We start from the raw sequence: 17418 nt of genomic DNA, 5'->3' as shown, positions 1-17418 counted from the left end.
ATGTCCGTAAATGTGGGCTGGTTGCCGAGTGCCCAAAATGCAATCACATGACTGTGGGGGGAGGGGTTGGCTGTCTGAACTTCAAATCCAGGAGGCAAGTACCTTTTTGGGGGTACGTTTATTTATTTATTTATTTATTTATTTAATTAGTTTTCCATACCGCCCTATTCCCGAAGGACTCAGGGCGGTTTACTACGTTACCAGTAGTTCTTCTCCTTCCCCTCCATGATTCATCATCCCTAGATAATTTTTGCTCTCTCCCAGTATCCTTTTATCTCATGTTGAGGCAGGGCTGTTTGTGGAGAATTTGGGGGTGGGGGAAGGGTTGAGTGTCTTGCCCCCTCTGTGATCCTCTTGAGACTAAAATTACATCCGTCTCCCCCCCACGTTTTATAGATAAATTATAGCAGACATGTGAACAAACAAATTCGGCTCCCGCCATTATGTCTAGCCTGGAATACGCAAAGTACTTTGGACAAGCTGATGCAGTTCATAAATGTCGGCATTTCTTTAACCCTCCAGCATTCTGTGGGCTCTCTTTTTTTTTCAGATTGAGAAAATTAATCTGTCCAAAATGAGGCAGATGCTTTAAATCTTTGTTTGGAACACTTGATGGGAGATTTTAAGGGGGGAAAAAAGAGAGCGAAGAAAAACAGGTGGGGAAATGTTTTTAGGGACATTCTTCCTGTATACTTTCTTTTCTGGAATTTTTTTTTTTTGAGTGAGCCATGGCAAAATCCAAGACTTGAATTCTCTGTGTATGTGAATTCTCTGACTCTCTGCCTAACCTAAATTTTTCATTTTAGAATAGAATAGAGCTGGAAGGTACCTTGGAGGTCTTCTAGTCCAGCCCCCTGCTCAAGCAGGAGAACCTATACCATCTCAGACAGGTGACTGTCTAGTACAGGGGTCTTCAAACTTGGCCCTTTGATGACTTGTGGACTTCAACTCCCAGAATTCCTCAGCCAGGTGTGCCTGGCTGAGGAATTCTGGGAGTTGAAGTCCACAAGACATGAAAGGGCCAAGTTTGAAGACCCCTGGTCTAGTGTCTCTGCTTAAAAACCTCCAGTGATGGAGTGCCTATGATTTCTGAAGGCAAGCTGTTCCACTGGTTAATTGTCCTCACTGTTAGAAAGTTTCTCCTTAATTCCAGGTTGCTTCTCTCTTTGATTAGTTTCTAACAATTGTTTCTTATCCTGCCCTCTGGTGCACTGGAGAATAGTTTGACCCCCTCTTCTTTGTGGCAGCCCCTGAAATACTGGAATACTGCTATCATGTCACCCCTATTTCTTCTTTTCTTTAGACCAGGGGTAGGCAACGTCGGCTCTTTTATGACTCATGGACTTCAATTCCCAGAATTCCTGAGCCAGCATGGCTGGCTCAGGAATTCTGGGAGTTGAAGTCCATAAGTCATAAAAGAGCCGACGTTGCCTACCCCTGCTTTAGACTAACCAAACCCAAATCCTGCAGCCGTTTTTTATATGTTTTAGTCTCCAGGCCTTGGATCATCTTAGTTGCTCTTCTCTGAACTTTTTCCAAGGTCTCAACATTTTTTTTTGTAGTACGGTGACTAAAATTGGTTGCAGTATTCCAGGTGTGGTCTCACTAGGGCTTTATAAAGCGGTATTCGTACGTGTGATCTTGATTCTATGCCTCTGTTTATACAACCCAGGATTGTATTAGCTTTTTTGGGTGCTGCTGCACACTGCTGGCTCATGGTCAAGTGATCGTCCACCAGGACTCCAAGGTCCCTCTCACAGTTACTATTTTTGAGCCAGGTCTTGCCCAATCTGTACATGTACCTTTGATTTTTTTTTCCCCTGTCTAAATGGAAAACGTTGCTCTTCTTCACATTAAAATTCTTTTTGTTGGATAAGGCCCATTGTTCAAATTTGTCAAGATCTTTTGGGATCCTGAGTTTGTTGTCTTCTGGGGTGTTGGCTATTTCTGCCAGTTTAGTGTCCTCTGCAAATTTGATCAGTTTTCCTTCTGTTCCCTTATTTAAGCCATTTATGAAGAGTACTGGGCCTAAGACGGAGCCTTGTGGTACCCCACTGCTTACTTCTCTCCATGTGGATGTAGTACCATTAAGGACTACTCGTTGAGTGCAGTTTGTCAGCCAGCTTTTAACTGAAGAGGTTACTTGGATGAGTAACGAAACGTCTCAGTTTAATAAATTTTGGTCCAGTTGCCATGATTTCACCTTTTCAGATGCTTGAATTCTTTACTTTTTCTGCCTGATGCTAGACAGTGGCACCCTGCAAAGTTCAGAGCAATCCAGAAATGGAGTTTCTAAACGCTGAGGCCACCTTTGGTTCAAGGAAGCAAAAGGTCATCCTAAAATTAGGGAGGCATTGCTATGGGATGACATGCATGGAGGAATGTATAGAAAAGTCACACAATCCTGGGCCATTCTGTTATTGCTGTCCTAATCCCTCTTCCCAGTCAAAAAAGAACGCCAATTGTTCCAATAAGACGGAACCAGGCTGTCATACTGTGCTTCAGTAAAATGCACATTTTTTTTCCTTTACAGGGCAGGGCGAGGGTGACACGCCAACAGCAGCAAGTGAGGCATTTTCTAAATTTTTGACATGCCAAGCTTCAGAGGTTTCACCATTGTCGTCTGGGCTTCCATTTGAGGGCCTTCTGCAAGCATTTGCTACCTGATCCTTTGAATTGGAGATGCCAAAGATGTCACAGACAATCTGCCACTTAATTTCCACTCTCTTCTCCAATATCTGTACCATTTATGACCTGGTAGCATATGATTTTTCTCTTGTTTGAGTCCTGAATTTCGACAATCTTGGTGGGGTAGTAAAAATGCAGAAGGGCTGTGGGCTATAATTTGGCTACAAACACATTGCTTCAAAAGTAACTTATGACCGTTTGCCATAGTTACAACTCAGTTGTGGATGTAAGATGAGGACTATCTTTATTCTAAAACTGGATTTATACTCCTCTAGTTACTATCACTGGTTTAGACACTTTACATTTTAATAGTAGAGGAATTAGGAAATGGATTGCTTCTGCTTCAACTTGTCGGCTCCAGTTTATCAAACTAAATTAAGAGCTGATGAAAGAGCTGGATAGGAAGAGGAGTCTAATTAAATTGGTGAGATATATGGCTATCTCACTGCTGATTGGCTTAGGCTTTTATGTGGCCTGTTGTGAAATATGCCACTTTCTGACTTTTCAGCCCCCCCCCTCCACCCCCCCTGGCCTTCTTAAGTGACAGCAATATTAGGCTGGAGCCTGCTGCAATGCATTAGACAGTCTTCCAAACAGAAAAATGTCTCGTTCCTTGGAAACAGGCTGTAACGTTGTTATAAGCTGAATTCCTACTCTGCATTACAGATATTATTAAACGTTATTTCTTTTTTCTTGACATCAGCAGTAGAAAATTACCGTATTTTCCAGCGTATAAGACGACTGGGCGTATAAGACGACCCCCCAACTTTTGAGATGATTTTCATGGGTTAAAAAGTCATCTTATACGCTGGAAAATATGGTAGGTGAGAGGTTGGAAATGTTAATTTGCAACATGTTTTTTTTTAAAGAACATCTTTCTTCATCCCTCTTTAACTAAGAGTGGAGCATACGGTGGAGATGAGCCAGAGTCTGCAAATCAACCGTGTCAGAAATTGTTAGGAAATAAAACTGCCTAATGTCATAAAACCTTGGTACATATTTGTGGTGTACCTGCAAGTGAAATACCATATACAGATCTAGTTGTTGCCACTTAAAAAAAGACAAGGTAAATGCAAAAGGTGGAGAAAAGTAGGATGGCAACTTGAATTCAGCAAGGAATGGAGAGAACATTTTAGACTTTTTTAGTTTTAGGAAAAAAAGTGAGGAAGGAGCATGCAGAATTACGCAATTTACCTGTTCTTCAAGAAACAATTCTTGGATTGGACTTCCTGCATGGGGTAAATTTCAGGCAGAATTTTCATTACAGGCAGAGATCTCAGTAGGCAAAAAATAAAATAAAAATCTGCTTTTTAAATATAGCACCCGAACACGGTTTCATCTAATGAAGCTGATATGGGTGGAAGCTTCAGGTGCTCATCTTTTATGGATCAGTCGATTGGGATTCCTGCACTTATCATGGACTCTGTATTTATGTCTTTCACGGACCATTCCAACTCTGTCCTGGATTTTAATGGCTTTGCAGGTAGTCCTTGAGTTGGGACAGGATTCCTGGTTGGAAGTCATTACAGTTGTAAAACAAGGCACCCGCGTGACTGGACTTGATTTTATGACATTTTTTGCGGTGGTCATTAAGTGAATCAGTGGGGTCGTTCAGCTAATGTCAGGTGTCAACGCTGCTAACATCGGATGTTTTTGCATTGACAACAGATGGAAATGTAGCCATCTTTTTCTCTTTTAGAGTTAGATGATGCTGGGAGGGGGGGGAATGTGAATGAGAGTCCAGCTAGGCATAACAACACTAAACTTAGCATGAGAATCAAGGTTAATGAACCAAGAGTTGATAAAGAATTGGCGGGCTGGAGAGGAAGCCCACGCTTCAAGTTAATTGGAGAATGTGATTTATGACTGCTAATTGGAGGAGGGAATTATGCTTTGATACTATGTGCCCAAGGGAGGGAAATTCAGTTGTTGACTTTGATTATGTAAGTGCCGATATTATGCTGCTCGAATAAAAGATCCTTTAAGGTAAACAATTCCTCAAAGTTCTTTTGAAGAGTTTCATCTGTCGGAACCATGACATTAGGATCGTAAGTGCAAATGGGAATTATTATTTTTTTACGACAGAAACCTGTAAAACCCACTGCAAATTGCGGTCCCATGATTGTGGGACACTGCAACCAGTCATAAAGATGAACTTATTGCCAAATACCAGGTAGTCTTCGACTTGCAACAGTCTGTTTAGTGACCACTCAAAGTTACAGCGGCACTGAAAAAGGTGACTCAACGACCGTTTTTCACAGTTACGACCTTTGCAGCACTCCGATGGTCACATGATCAAAATTCAGATGCTTGGCAACTGGTTCATATTTATGACCATTGACATGTCCGAGGGTCACATGATTTCCTTTTGTGACCTTCTGACAAGCAGAGTCAATGGAGTAGTTTATTGCCAAATACAGGTAGTCCTCAACTTACAGCAGTTCATTTAGTGATCATTCAAAGTTACATTGGCACTTAACAACTGGGGTATTAACTTACCAATTGCAGTAATTCACAACATAAATTTTGGTCTCAACTGTTGTCATAAGTCAAGGACTACCTGTACTTGAATTGAAGTCACGTGACCATTGGGAGGGGGCATGATATTTTATGATGATCCAAAATGCTGTACGGGCCATAAGACACCAACCTCAGCTCCATCATAATTTCAGATGGTTGTTAAGCGATTGGTCGTATGTCAAGGACTCCCTGTAAAAAAGGATTAAACCAGAGCTTCTCCAACCTTTTCCCTCGTTCCCCAAAACTGCTTATCAGAAAATCTTATTTGCCTGAAATGGTATAGGGTTTCCTGCCTGAGCAGGGGGTTGGACTAGATGACCTCCAAGATCCCTTCCAACTTTCTTCTTCTTCTTCTTCTTCTTCTTCTTCTTCTTCTTCTTCTTCTTCTTCTTCTTCTTCTTCTTCTTCTTCTTCTTCTTCTTCTTCTTCTTCTTCTTCTTCTTCTTCTTCTTCTTCTTCTTCTCCTCCTCTTCCTCCTTCTCCTTCTCATTATTATTATTATTATTATTATTATTATTATTATTATTATTATTATTATTATTATTATTATTATTATTATTATTATTATTATTATTATTATTATTGAACTTCAAAGAGCAGGTCCCAAGTCTCTTCCTTCAGCACCGTTGTAATTTCAAACAGTTGCTGGATAAATGGTCACAACTCGAGGACTACAAGTATTAGTGGTGAATGCTCCAACACTGGAAGTTTTTAAGAAGAGACTGGACAGCCATTTGCCTGAAATGGTATAGGGGTTGGACTAGATGACCTCCAAGGTCCCTTCTAACTTATTATTATTATTATAATAAAAACAACATGAATCTTCCCGTCATTTCAAACAAGTTGCCATTGTAATTTCATCAGTGTTCATCTCAGTAGGAATACTTTGGGAGATTTTCAAATATATTTTACTATACGTGGTAATCTTTAAATTAATTGAAAACCTGCTGTGCTAGGTAATGGGTTTGTGGATCATTACCCAAAGAACTATCACTTTTACACAATTTGAGTTAATTTACCCAGGTTTGGGGAGCACCGTATTCAAAGATTTTCATGCAGGATAACACTCTTGGTGGCTATATTTTACCATAAGGATGAGAAACAATATATCTCTTAATTCCATTTCCCATAGTTGCTATTATATCATAGTGAGGGACTTACTATAGTCATCCTTTTTATCCGCCGTGTTTCAAGCAGGATGTAGAAGTGCTTGATTTAATCTACCAAATATTTTCTTTCGTTCTTAAAAATTTAGCGGGCAAGAGGGGAAGATATATGAGAGAACCAGGAACACGCTTTGTTTAGGGCAATATTTCTCAACCTTGGCAACTTTTAAGATATTAAATATGAGCCAGCAGTGTGTGGTGGCAGCAGCCAAGAAAGCCAGTGCAATCCTAAATTACATTAACAGAGGGATTCAATCAAGATCACGTGAGCTATCTTTAACTTTATACAGTAGATAAAGCCCTTAGTAAGACCACATCTGGAATACTGCATTCAGTTTTGGTTGGTGACCTATAAAAAAGATGTCGGTATTCTAGAAAGAGTGCAGAGTGCAGAGAAGAGTGACAAATATGATTAGGGGCCGGGAGGCTAAAATTTATGAAGAACGGTTGCAAGAACTGGACGTGGCTAGTCTAGTGAAGAGAAGGGCCAAGGGAGACATGATAGCAGTGTTCCAATATTTGAGGGGCTGTCACATAGATGAGAGGGTCAAACTTATTTTCCAAAGCTCCAAAAGGACAGACAAGGAACAATGGATGGAAACTGATCAAGGAGAGATTCAACCTAGAAATAAGGAGAAATTTTTGACAGTGAGAACAATCAACCAATGGAACAGCTTCCCTTCAGATGTTGTGGTTGCTCCATCACTGGAAGCTTTCAAGAAGAGACGGGACAGCCACTTGTCAGAAATGGTGTAGGGTCTCCTGCTTGAGCAGGGGGTTGGACTATGTGATCTTCACGGTCTCTTCCAACTCTGGTATTCTGTATTCTGTATATCTGGACTTCAGTTCCCAGAATTCCCCTGCCACTTATTCTGGCTGGGGAATTGGAGTCCACACATTTTAAAGTTACCAAAGTTGAGAAACACTGATTTAGAATCAACGTTGTGAAGGACAAATTTGTCTGTGGCTCATGAGATTTAAGGGACGCGGTGGCTCAGTGGGTTAGGACGCTGAGCTTGTCGATCAGAAGGTCGGCAGTTTGGCGGTTCAAATCCCGAGTGCCGTGTAACAGAGTGAGCGCCTGTTACTTGTCCCAGCTCCTGCCAACCTAGCAGTTCGAAAGCACGTAAAAAATGCAAGTAGAAAAATAGGGACCACTACGGTGGGAAGGTAACAGCGCTCCGTGCGCCTTTGGCGTCTAGTCATGCCGGCCACATGACCACGGAGACGTCCTCGGACAAGTGCTGGCTCTTCGGCTTTGAAACGGAGATGAGCACTGGCCCCTAGAGTTGGAAACGACTAGCACGCATGTACGGGGGAACCTTTACCTTTTACCATGAGATTTAGATCTCATCAGCTTTGCAGTAAACGTGGAAATAAGATCTGATGACAATAGAAAGGAATGACCTTCTCCTCTAAATGAATTCAGATTCAAAGTCCAAGTAAATCACAGCAAACGTGACGTGATCTATATTTGGGGAATGTATTTGTGGAATTCTGAAGGACAAAAAAAATCTATAAAAGAACTAGCAAATTATGTTAAGTAGTAAATTCTGTACGTGGAGCCGAGCCAAGTTCATCATAAGAACTTGGCAAAAGCTATGATTGTGAAATGAAAGGTTAGATGGATGTGAAGGGAACTGCTTTTTATTAGATGCTTTTCTTTGATCAGCACTTTCTGAACGAGCAGATCCGTTCATACCGCGCAAGAGATTTTGGAAAAAAATGTGCTCTTTGGAAGGAAAATGAGAAGATCTACTGGTTTTCTTCAAGATACAGGTACACTGGAACCCAAAATTCCTGTGGCCAAGTGACTGAATTTTGATCACATGATCAAGGGGATGCTGCAGTGCTCTTCAGTGTGAAAAACGGTCATAAGCCACTTTTCCCAGTGCAGTTGTAACTTCAAATGGTCACAATGAACTGTTGTAAGATGGGGACTACCTGTATATCTGAATTGGCATGGGTCCTGTGTGGTTGTATGAAAGTGGAGATTCATAAGTTGATTATAGTTGCATGGTGCACCCCAACAAATGATGGCAATGAGAGATAACTGGTTTGGGGAAAAAACATACAGAATTTTGACGGAAAGTATCCAGGGAACAATATGTGGATGATAAGAATAGATGAGTGGGAATGAGATCAAAGAGGACAGAAAAAGTGATCGGGTTGCTCAAGAGATTAAAGAATGAATGAACATGGGAACTGTTTGGTGAGATGCACTTTGGTGCTCAGAAAAACATCTGCTTCGAATATGTGATCTCATCATAAATCGACTCATGTGTACCCATGAAAAAGGGAGTACATTAAAAAAACAATTGATTTCATTGTTTATGACGAACAATTGAGAGGGTTCACGGAGGATACGCTAAGAGGTTCTGAATGTGGAACAGGCCATTATTTGATAGCATCGAGAATAGTTCCTGGAAAGAAATGGACCCCAAACAAAAAGGACAGAAGTGAAAGGAATATGGATGGAAGTAGAACGATTGCAGAGAGTTCGAGTCTTGCACGAGAAACGATTAGAAATTAATCTCCCAAAAGAACGAATGGAAAACAGATGTAAGACAGATGATGTGGAAACAGTGTGGAGAGAATGGTCATAGGGAGCTGTGGAATTGTAGGGAGTTCCTTTCATAGGACGGATGACAAAGGATGGAATGATGAACAGCAAAAGGCCATGGATAACAAAAATACATTTACAGGGACAAGAGAAAGAGATAGTTGCAGGTAGCCCTCAATTTACAACCTTTTGTTTAGTGACCGTCCGAAGTTACAATGGCATTGAAAAAAAGGGACATGGCTGTTTTTTCACATTTACGACCATTGCAGCATCCGCTTGGTCACATGACCAGAATTCGTACTCTTAGCAACTGGCTCATCTTTACGACAGTTGCAGTGTCCTGGGGGTCACACGATCCCCTTTTGTGACCTTCCGACAAGCAAAGTCAAGGGGGAAGCCAGATTCACTTAACAAGCCTGTTACTGCCTTAACTGCGGTGATTCCCTTAACAATTGTGGCAAGAACAAGTCGTAAGATGGGGCAAAACTCACTTAATACCCGTCTTGCTTAGCAATGGACATTTTTGAGCTCATTTGTGGCCCAGGCTGAGGATTAATCTTATTTTAACTGGGGTTTTATTTATGCAGGGACAAATATAATTTTTTTTAAATTTGTTTTTAACTTTTGTATCTTGGTTTTTTAATCACCCTGTAAACCGCCCTGAGTCCTTCGGGAAAGGGCGGTATATAAATGTAATAAAATAAATAAATAAATAAATAAATAAATAAATAAGTCGAGGAATACCCGTATGTAAGGTGTATGGAGAGAAAAATAGAGTTTCAAAGAATGTGGCCAGAGAGCAACAAATGTTTAAGGTTAAAAGGGACAAGAAAAGGCAGAGGAGTTTTAGATAAATTGGGAAGTTTGTGAAAAGGATTAAATTGTTTGCCGCTGAGGAGATGAAATTAAAAAAGAAAACTAAAATTACTAGGTATGAAATGGAGGGGAGAGCATGCTGGAAGGACTATTTTTGATGATGATTCCAGGATGATTCTGGGAGATTTATATAGGATCAGGAATCCTACAGAGTGGGATTAACATGAACAGTGTACAGCAGACATGTAAAACACAAGGCCCGGGGGCCGGATGCGGCCCGCGAAGTGGTTTCATGTGGCCCGCGAAGCCATCCTGGAAACAATGAGGGAATGGCCCCCATTGCCTTGGCCCTGGCCCAGAGACCCTCCTTCTGCCAGAGACCCTCAGATCTCTCCCACTCCTGCCCAGGCCCCCATAGGCACCCTTGATGTGAACGTTGTAGAGTTGGCCACGCCCACCCAGTAGGCCACACCCACTCTAGCCACGCCCACCCAGAAGGCCACGCCCACCCTGGCCATAACCACTTGGCCCCCTGAGGGAAACCGCAATGCTGATTCGGCCCTCAATGAAATTGAGTTTGACACCCCTGGTGTACAGTTTATTACCATTGTCTTTATTGTTGAAGAGTGAATGCAAAACCTATGGGGGATAATACCTTAAGGATGCTTGCAAAGCCATTTCACAGAGCGATCAGGGAAGTGATAATGAGCCCAATTTGGAAAGTGCAAAATGGCTTAAAGTAGATCAGTTTTGCTGTTCGTCAGCTCCTTGAGAAACGTGTGAGTTGAGAAGGATCATTCATGGCACATTTGTGGGTTTAGAGAAAGCATGACAAAGTGGATAGATATGATCTGTACTTTGAATGGATATAAAATTCAGGATTGGTGGCTGAACATGTTAAGAGCAGGATATACTTAGCAAGTGGTTTAACACCGAGCAGAGATTAAGACAAGAATGTGAGCTGTTCCCTTAGATGTTTTTAATGTACTTGTGAAGCAATGTATATAAGGGATTGAAGTGGTGACTTTAGAAGGGGGAGTGTGAACTTGTGTGTACTTTTTTTAAAAATGGGTGATACTGTGTTGCTAGTTAAAAACCCAAACAATTTTCAGGGAATATTAGATAAATAGTGTAATGCAAAAAGGTGCCAAATCTAAAAATTGAATGTATCAAAAATGATTGGATTTGCCCAGGGAAATAAAATGGTGACTTTAGAAGGGGGAGTGTGAACTTGTGTGTGCTTTTTTTAAAAATGGGTGATACTGTGTTGCTAGTTAAAAACCCAAACGATTTTCAGGGAATATTAGATAAATAGTGTAATGCAAAAAGGTGCCAAATCTAAAAATTGAACGTATTAAAAATGATTGGATTTGCCCAGGGAAATAAAATGGACTATTGCAAGTTATACACACATAATGAAAAAAGCAAGCAGATGAATTTGAATACCTTTGCAGAATATTTACTAAAGACGGGGAAATGTATGGCGGTATTGGAAGACAACCGCTGTTACAAAGATGATGAGTAGTACAGGTAGTCCTCGACCTATGACCACAATTGAACCCAAACCCTCTGTTGCTAAGTGAGATGTTTGTGAACTAGGTTTTGTCCCATTTTACGACCTTACTTGCCACAGTTGTGAAGTGAATCACTGCAGTTGTTATGTTAGTACTATAGTTGCTAAGTTAATCTGGCTTCCCCATTAAAGGACCCCGGACCCTGCGACTGTCATAAATATGAGTCAGTTGCCAAGTGTCTGAATTTTGATCACGTGATCCTGAGGATGCTGCAAAGGTCATAAGTGTGAAAGATGGTCATAAGTCACATTTTCACTGCCGTCGCAACCTCATAGGGTCACTGAATCAACTGTTGTAAGTCAAGGATGACTCTTAAATGGTCTGTATGAATTTTTGTCAGAAGAAGCCAAGGTGTCTGTATGTGTGTGTGTGTGTGTGTGTTTGTGTGTGTGCTGCTGCCCATTTTGTGGTTAAAAAAAAGGGAGAGTAAAATGCGTCAAGAGAAAGTTTAATCCATTTGGAATAGGTTACTTAAGAGCTGGATGTAATTGAGCGAGTGAATAGATGCTGAATGGGTGTGTGTTACAGTGAGGTGGTTTGGTCATACAAAGAATGAATCATAAAGCAAATATATGAAGGAATATATCTGTAAAATAATTGGATGGTGTTAATGAAATGCTCAGAATGAGTGATGCGAGACATTTAAAAAAACGACGAAGCATTAGAAAAAAACCAAAAACCAAGCATATGAAAGAAGGATATGGGTATACTGAAAACAAGAATGAAAAGGTATGGAGAAATAATATAAACGGGATTTGTGTAATTAAACTTAGCTAATGCTTCCTTTTTTTATTCCCTATTTGTGTATTTAGCAAATTTATATAGCCGCCTATCTCACTAAAAATGGCTATAGGTATGGCTGCCAACACAATAACAGTTAAAAGCAGTATAATGATCTTAAAACACTGAAGCGGGATTCAAAATAAGAACATTAAAAGACCCAAGGTTACAAGAAAATACAAGTAGTCTAACATACAATCACCTAGCTGGCTGCAGGTTACTGGAATAATCACATTTTGGGTTTAAAGATTTAAAGTTTATATCTTTTAAAAACCTCTCTCTCTCTCTCTCTCTCTCTCTCTCTCTCTCTCTCTCTCTCTCTCTCTCTCTCTCTCTCTCTCTCTCTCACTCACTTTCCTCCTCCTCCTCCTCCTCCTCCTCCTCCTCCTCCTCCTCCTCTTCTGTCGGTCTCAATATTAATTGCCCCAAAGAGAAATAAATGTAGGATGGATATGGATACAAATCACATCTGGCGAGGAGGAATGAATACATGTGGGTGCACCAGGAATCTTCTGTAGCAAATAATTCTTAGCACCCATGACAAACTGGGTAACTCAGTTACTAAATTATTAACCCTAAATTAATAACCCACCAACATAGATGGGAGCGTTCAAATAGATTTGAATTTGCAATTCATCCATGGTAAAAAAAAGAAATGGGATTCTTTAGAGGCATGAGAAATAATCCCTTAATAATCAGGCTAGCAACTGTCAGATTGTGAATTCTAGTTCCGCCATAGAACACAAAGGAGAAAGGAGGAGGAGACCTGTGGTTGAACAAGACACTAACCCCCCCCCCACCCCACCCCACCCCCCCTCTCTCTCTCACACACACACACAATTCAAAGAGTTGGGTTTTGATTGCTGGGAGGCACCTCAGTTCATGTTATTCAGGCAATCTTAGGGGTTTTGCTCTATGGATAATTCAGTCGGATGGTTAATTGGTTCTTGGCAGGGACTCAGATCTGTGGGGCATCAATTGAACTTGGCAGCTTTCTCCAACAGGACCATTGGCTGGGTTGGCGTGGCTGCCCAGCTGCTCTGCATTCCTCATACATAACTGGAACTCCTTTCCCCTTTGGCACCTTATGTCTCTCTCACTCCCCTCCCCTTCACTCTGAGCTGGAGAGATTTCTGAATTGTAGGGGTTAAAATCCAGCTGGGCAAAATGAGGACACCCACCCTGTTCAGCTGCTGTTGAGAACGAGGATGAAAGCATGGGAGAGGAGGAGAAGAAGAAAAAAAAAAAAACATCTGCCAACTTTGTGGCTGCAGTAAATATTCTTAAATCCAGACAAGGTTTAATATGAGCTAGGCTTTAACTCCAGAAATGTAGGGCTTTTAAAAAATGTTTTCAGCCCAGGGTTTTGATTTAATTAGTTTTCAGCATGAGGCAGATATATATACATATATATATATATGTGTGTGTATGTATGTATGTAGGGGACGCGGTGGCTCAGTGGGTTAGGACGCTGAGCTTGTCAATCAGAAGGTTGGCAGTTTGGCGGGTCGAATCCCGAGTGCCGCGTAGCAGAGTGAGCACCTGTTACTCGTCCCAGCTTCTGCCAACCTAGCAGTTCGAAAGCACGTAAAAATGCAAGTAGAAAAATAGGGACCACTACGGGGGGAAGGTAACAGCGTTCCGTGCGCCTTTGGCGTCTAGTCATGCCGACCACATGACCACAGAGACGTCCTCGGACAAACGCTGGCTCTTCGGCTTTGAAACGGAGATGAGCACCGGCCCCTAGAGTCGGAAACGACTAGCAGGCATGTGCGGGGGAACCTTTACCTTTATATGTATATGTATATGCATGTGTATGTGTATGTGTATGTGTATGTGTATGTGTGTGTATAAACCCTAATCAAATAAATCATTCATAATTCTTTACTTTTAATAGAGTAATTTATCATTTATCATTTTCTCTAAAAATACAATAAAAATGATTTTTCCCCCTATTGTATCTCTTATCTATGAACAGATAAAGCCTCATGAGTCAAGAAAAATCCATTAAGAGCTATCAGAAACAGCAACATATTAAAAATGTTAACCTTTAATCCCTTCAAATATTCCACAAATTAATTTCTTATCATTTTCTCTTGTCTTTTCTCAGAAACTCCTCCGCAAGTTTAACACATACCAGAAATAACATCCATATTTTAACAAAATAATCTCTTCCTCCAATATATTATCTATAAACAAATCATTAAAGCTTTGTCATCAGTTCTGGTCAAGATGAACCCATTAAAAGTTCCTGGAAAGAACATCATATATACTTTTAAATCTTGATCAAATAAGCCACTTTTATATTCTTTCTTTTTGCTTTTAGAAATCTTGAAGGGAATAACCTTTAAATAGTTTTCCAACAACTGATTTCTTTTCAGAATAACAGAGTTTGGGAGGTACCTTGGAGGTCTTCTAGTCCAACCCCCTGCTCAAGCAGAAAACCCAATACCATTTCAGACAAATGGTTGTCCAATTTCTTCTTAAAAACCTCCAGTGTTGGAGCACCCACAACCTTTGGAGGCAAGCTGTTCCACTGATTACAGGTAGTCCTCAACATATGACCACAATTGAACCCAAAATTTCTGTTGTTAAGTGAGACATTTGTTAAGTAAGTTTTGCCCCATTTTACTACTTTTCTTACCATAGTTGTTAACTAAATTGCTACAGTTGATTAGTTAGTAACCCAGCTGGGAAGTGAATCTGGCTTCCTCGTTGACTTTGCTTGTCAGATATTTGCAAATGGTGATCACATGAACTTGGGACACAGCAATGGTCATCAATATGAACCACTTGCCAAGCATTTGAATTTTGATTACGTGAACATGGGGATGCTGCAAAGGTTGTTAAAAATGGTCATAAGTCACTTTTTTCAATGCCATTCTAACTTTGAACAGTCACTAAACAAACTTTTGTAAGTTGAGAACTACCTGTAATTGTTCTCACTATTAGGAAGTTTCTCCTTAGTTCTAGGTTGCTTCTCTCCTTGATTAGTTTCCATCTGTGGCTTCTTGTCCTGCCTTCAGGTGCTTTGGAGAATAGCTGGACTCCCTCTTCTTTGTGGCAGCCCCTGAGATATTGGAACATTGCTATCATGTCACCCCTCACCTTTCTCTTTGTTAAACTAAAGTTAAAGGTAAAGTTTCCCCTGCACATGTGTGCTAGTTGTTTCCAACTCTAGGGGCCGGTGCTCATCTCCGTTTCAAAGTCGAAGAGCCAGCGCTTGTCCGAGGATGTCTCTGTGGTCATGTGGCCGGCATGACTAGATGCCAAAGGCGCACGGAACGCTGTTACCTTCCCACCGTAGTGGTCCCTATTTTTCTACTTGCATTTTTACGTGCTTTCGAACTGCTAGGTTGGCAGGAGCTGGGACGAGTAACAGGCGCTCACTCTGTTACGCGGCACTTGGGATTCGACCTGCCAAACTGCCGACCTTCTGATCGACAAGCTCAGCGTCCTAACCCACTGAGCCACCTTGTCCCTCTCGTTAAACTACACATACCCAATTCCAGCAACCGTTCCTTATATGTTTTAGCCTCCAGTCCCCTGATCATCATTGTTGCTCTTCCCTGTACTTTATTCATTTTCTCTTTCTCTTTTTTTCTTTTTTGGAGCTGTTAGTGCTGGAAGTATATTTTTGTTTTGTTTTGTTTCTTTTTCTGTTTTGTATTTTACCTTTTAAATAAATATATTTAAATAAAGAAGGAACTTCATAAATGCAGCATATGACTTTTGTAAGTCAAAGAGAAGAAAGTTTTCCAGTTCACTCTTCAGCTTTCTTATTTTTGTATCCATTTTAGGTCTTAAGAAACCAATCACTTTCACTGGTAGGTCTTGTGTAATATCTTTTTCCGGTATGTTTTTTTTTAATTTAAAATCCATATCCAAAACAGCTTGTTTCTCAGTTGTATCCTTTTCTGCCTCCCCTTTTTAATCTTTATTTATGATAGCTGATAAGAGAAATTCCTGACTGCATTGTTGCCAAATATCTTGTCCATGTGTTGTGCGCTTAAGGGGTTTTCGTTGTATCTCCTGACTGTCTGTCCTACAGGGTGGCTATTGCAAGCCTTATACTCTGTGTTGTAGATGACTCCAATTTATCCTTCTGGGTCTTTTGGTTTACTTAAGTTATACAGAATAGAGTAGAGTAGAGTAGAGTAGAGTAGAGTAGAGTAGAGTAGAGTAGAATAGAATAGAATAGAATAGAATAGAATAGAATAGAATAGAATAGAATAGAATAGAATAGAATAGAATAGAATAGAATAGAATAGAATAGAATAGAAGTCTTCTAGTCCAGCCCCTTGCTCAAGGAGGAGAACCTATACCATCTCAGACAAGTGACTGTCGAGTCTCTTCTTAAAAACCTCCAGTGATGGAGCGCCCACGCTTTCTGTAGTCAAGGTATTCCACTGGTTCATTGTCCTCACTGTCAAGAACTTTCTCCTTAATTCCAGGTTGCTTCTCTCTTTGGTCAGTTTCCAACCATTGTTTCTTGTCCTTCCCTCTGGTGCTCTGGTGAACAACCTGACCCCCTCGGCCTTGTGGCAGCCCCTCAAATACTGGAACGCTGCTATCATGTCTCCCCTATTTCTTCTTTTCTTTAGACTAGCCCAGGGGTAGGCAACCTTGGCTCTTTTATGACTCGTGGACTTCAACTCCCAGAATTCCTGAGCCAGCATGGCTCAGCTTGGAAACCTCTCCCTTTCCCCTCAGCATGGCTGGCTCAGGAATTCTGGGAGTTGAAGTCCATGAGTCATAAAAGAGTCGAGGTTGCCTACCCCTGGACTCTTCGTTTGTTTTAGTTTCCAGGCCTTTGATCATCTTAGTTGGTCTTTTCTGAACTTTTTCCAAGGTCTCAACATCTGTTTTGTAGTATGGTGACCAAAATTGGTTGCAGTATTCAAGGTGTGGTCTCACTAGGGTTTTAAGGAGAAACTAAGGAGAAATTTCCTGACAGTTAGAACAATTCATCAGCGGAACGACTTGCCTCCAGACATTGTGAATGCTCTAACACTGGAAGTTTTTAAGAAGAGACTGGACAGCCATTTGTCTGAAATGGTAGAGGGTTTCCTGCCTGAGCAGGGGGTTGGACTAGATGATCTCCAAGGTCCCTTCCAACTCTGTTATTCTGTTAGGGTTTTAGTTGATTTGTGTGCTAGGGTGATGCCATGTGTGGTTGTAATTGTCTGATGGTTGTTTCTGAGATGTTTTTGATGCTTAATTAACCTATGGCCTGCCTTGCAATGCAACAGCCCTATTTGCTCAGCCCAAGGATCCAGTGATAAAATCAATAAAAGACATTATCTGTTCA

The 17418-nt window shown here is 40.9% G+C and overlaps 1 protein-coding gene across 6 annotated transcripts in view; it reads left to right on the top strand.

Moving 5' to 3' along the window:
* Positions 1 to 17418, top strand: part of DDR1 (discoidin domain receptor tyrosine kinase 1) — a 90728-nt gene that overhangs the window by 13613 nt on the left and 59697 nt on the right. For 2 of the 6 annotated variants that reach the window (XM_081317763.1, XM_081317762.1), the window contains exon 1: positions 13149 to 13380. The exons of 2 other annotated variants lie outside the window; for them this stretch is intronic. In XM_081317763.1, the coding sequence (XP_081173889.1) occupies positions 13316 to 13380 (65 nt within the window). In that variant the 5' untranslated portion in view covers positions 13149 to 13315. Of the gene's footprint in view, positions 1 to 12538; positions 12657 to 13148; positions 13381 to 15133; positions 15244 to 17418 lie in introns of those variants that run through there. 2 more of the 6 variants (XM_081317765.1, XM_081317766.1) reach the window with 2 other exon arrangements.

This window comes from Vipera berus, assembly GCF_964194415.1.
Source record: "Vipera berus genome assembly, chromosome: 2".
In the NCBI taxonomy this organism is placed as follows: domain Eukaryota; kingdom Metazoa; phylum Chordata; class Lepidosauria; order Squamata; family Viperidae; genus Vipera; species Vipera berus.
The sequence above is the reverse complement of the archived record's forward strand: the minus strand, read 5'-3'. Positions and strand labels throughout refer to the sequence as shown.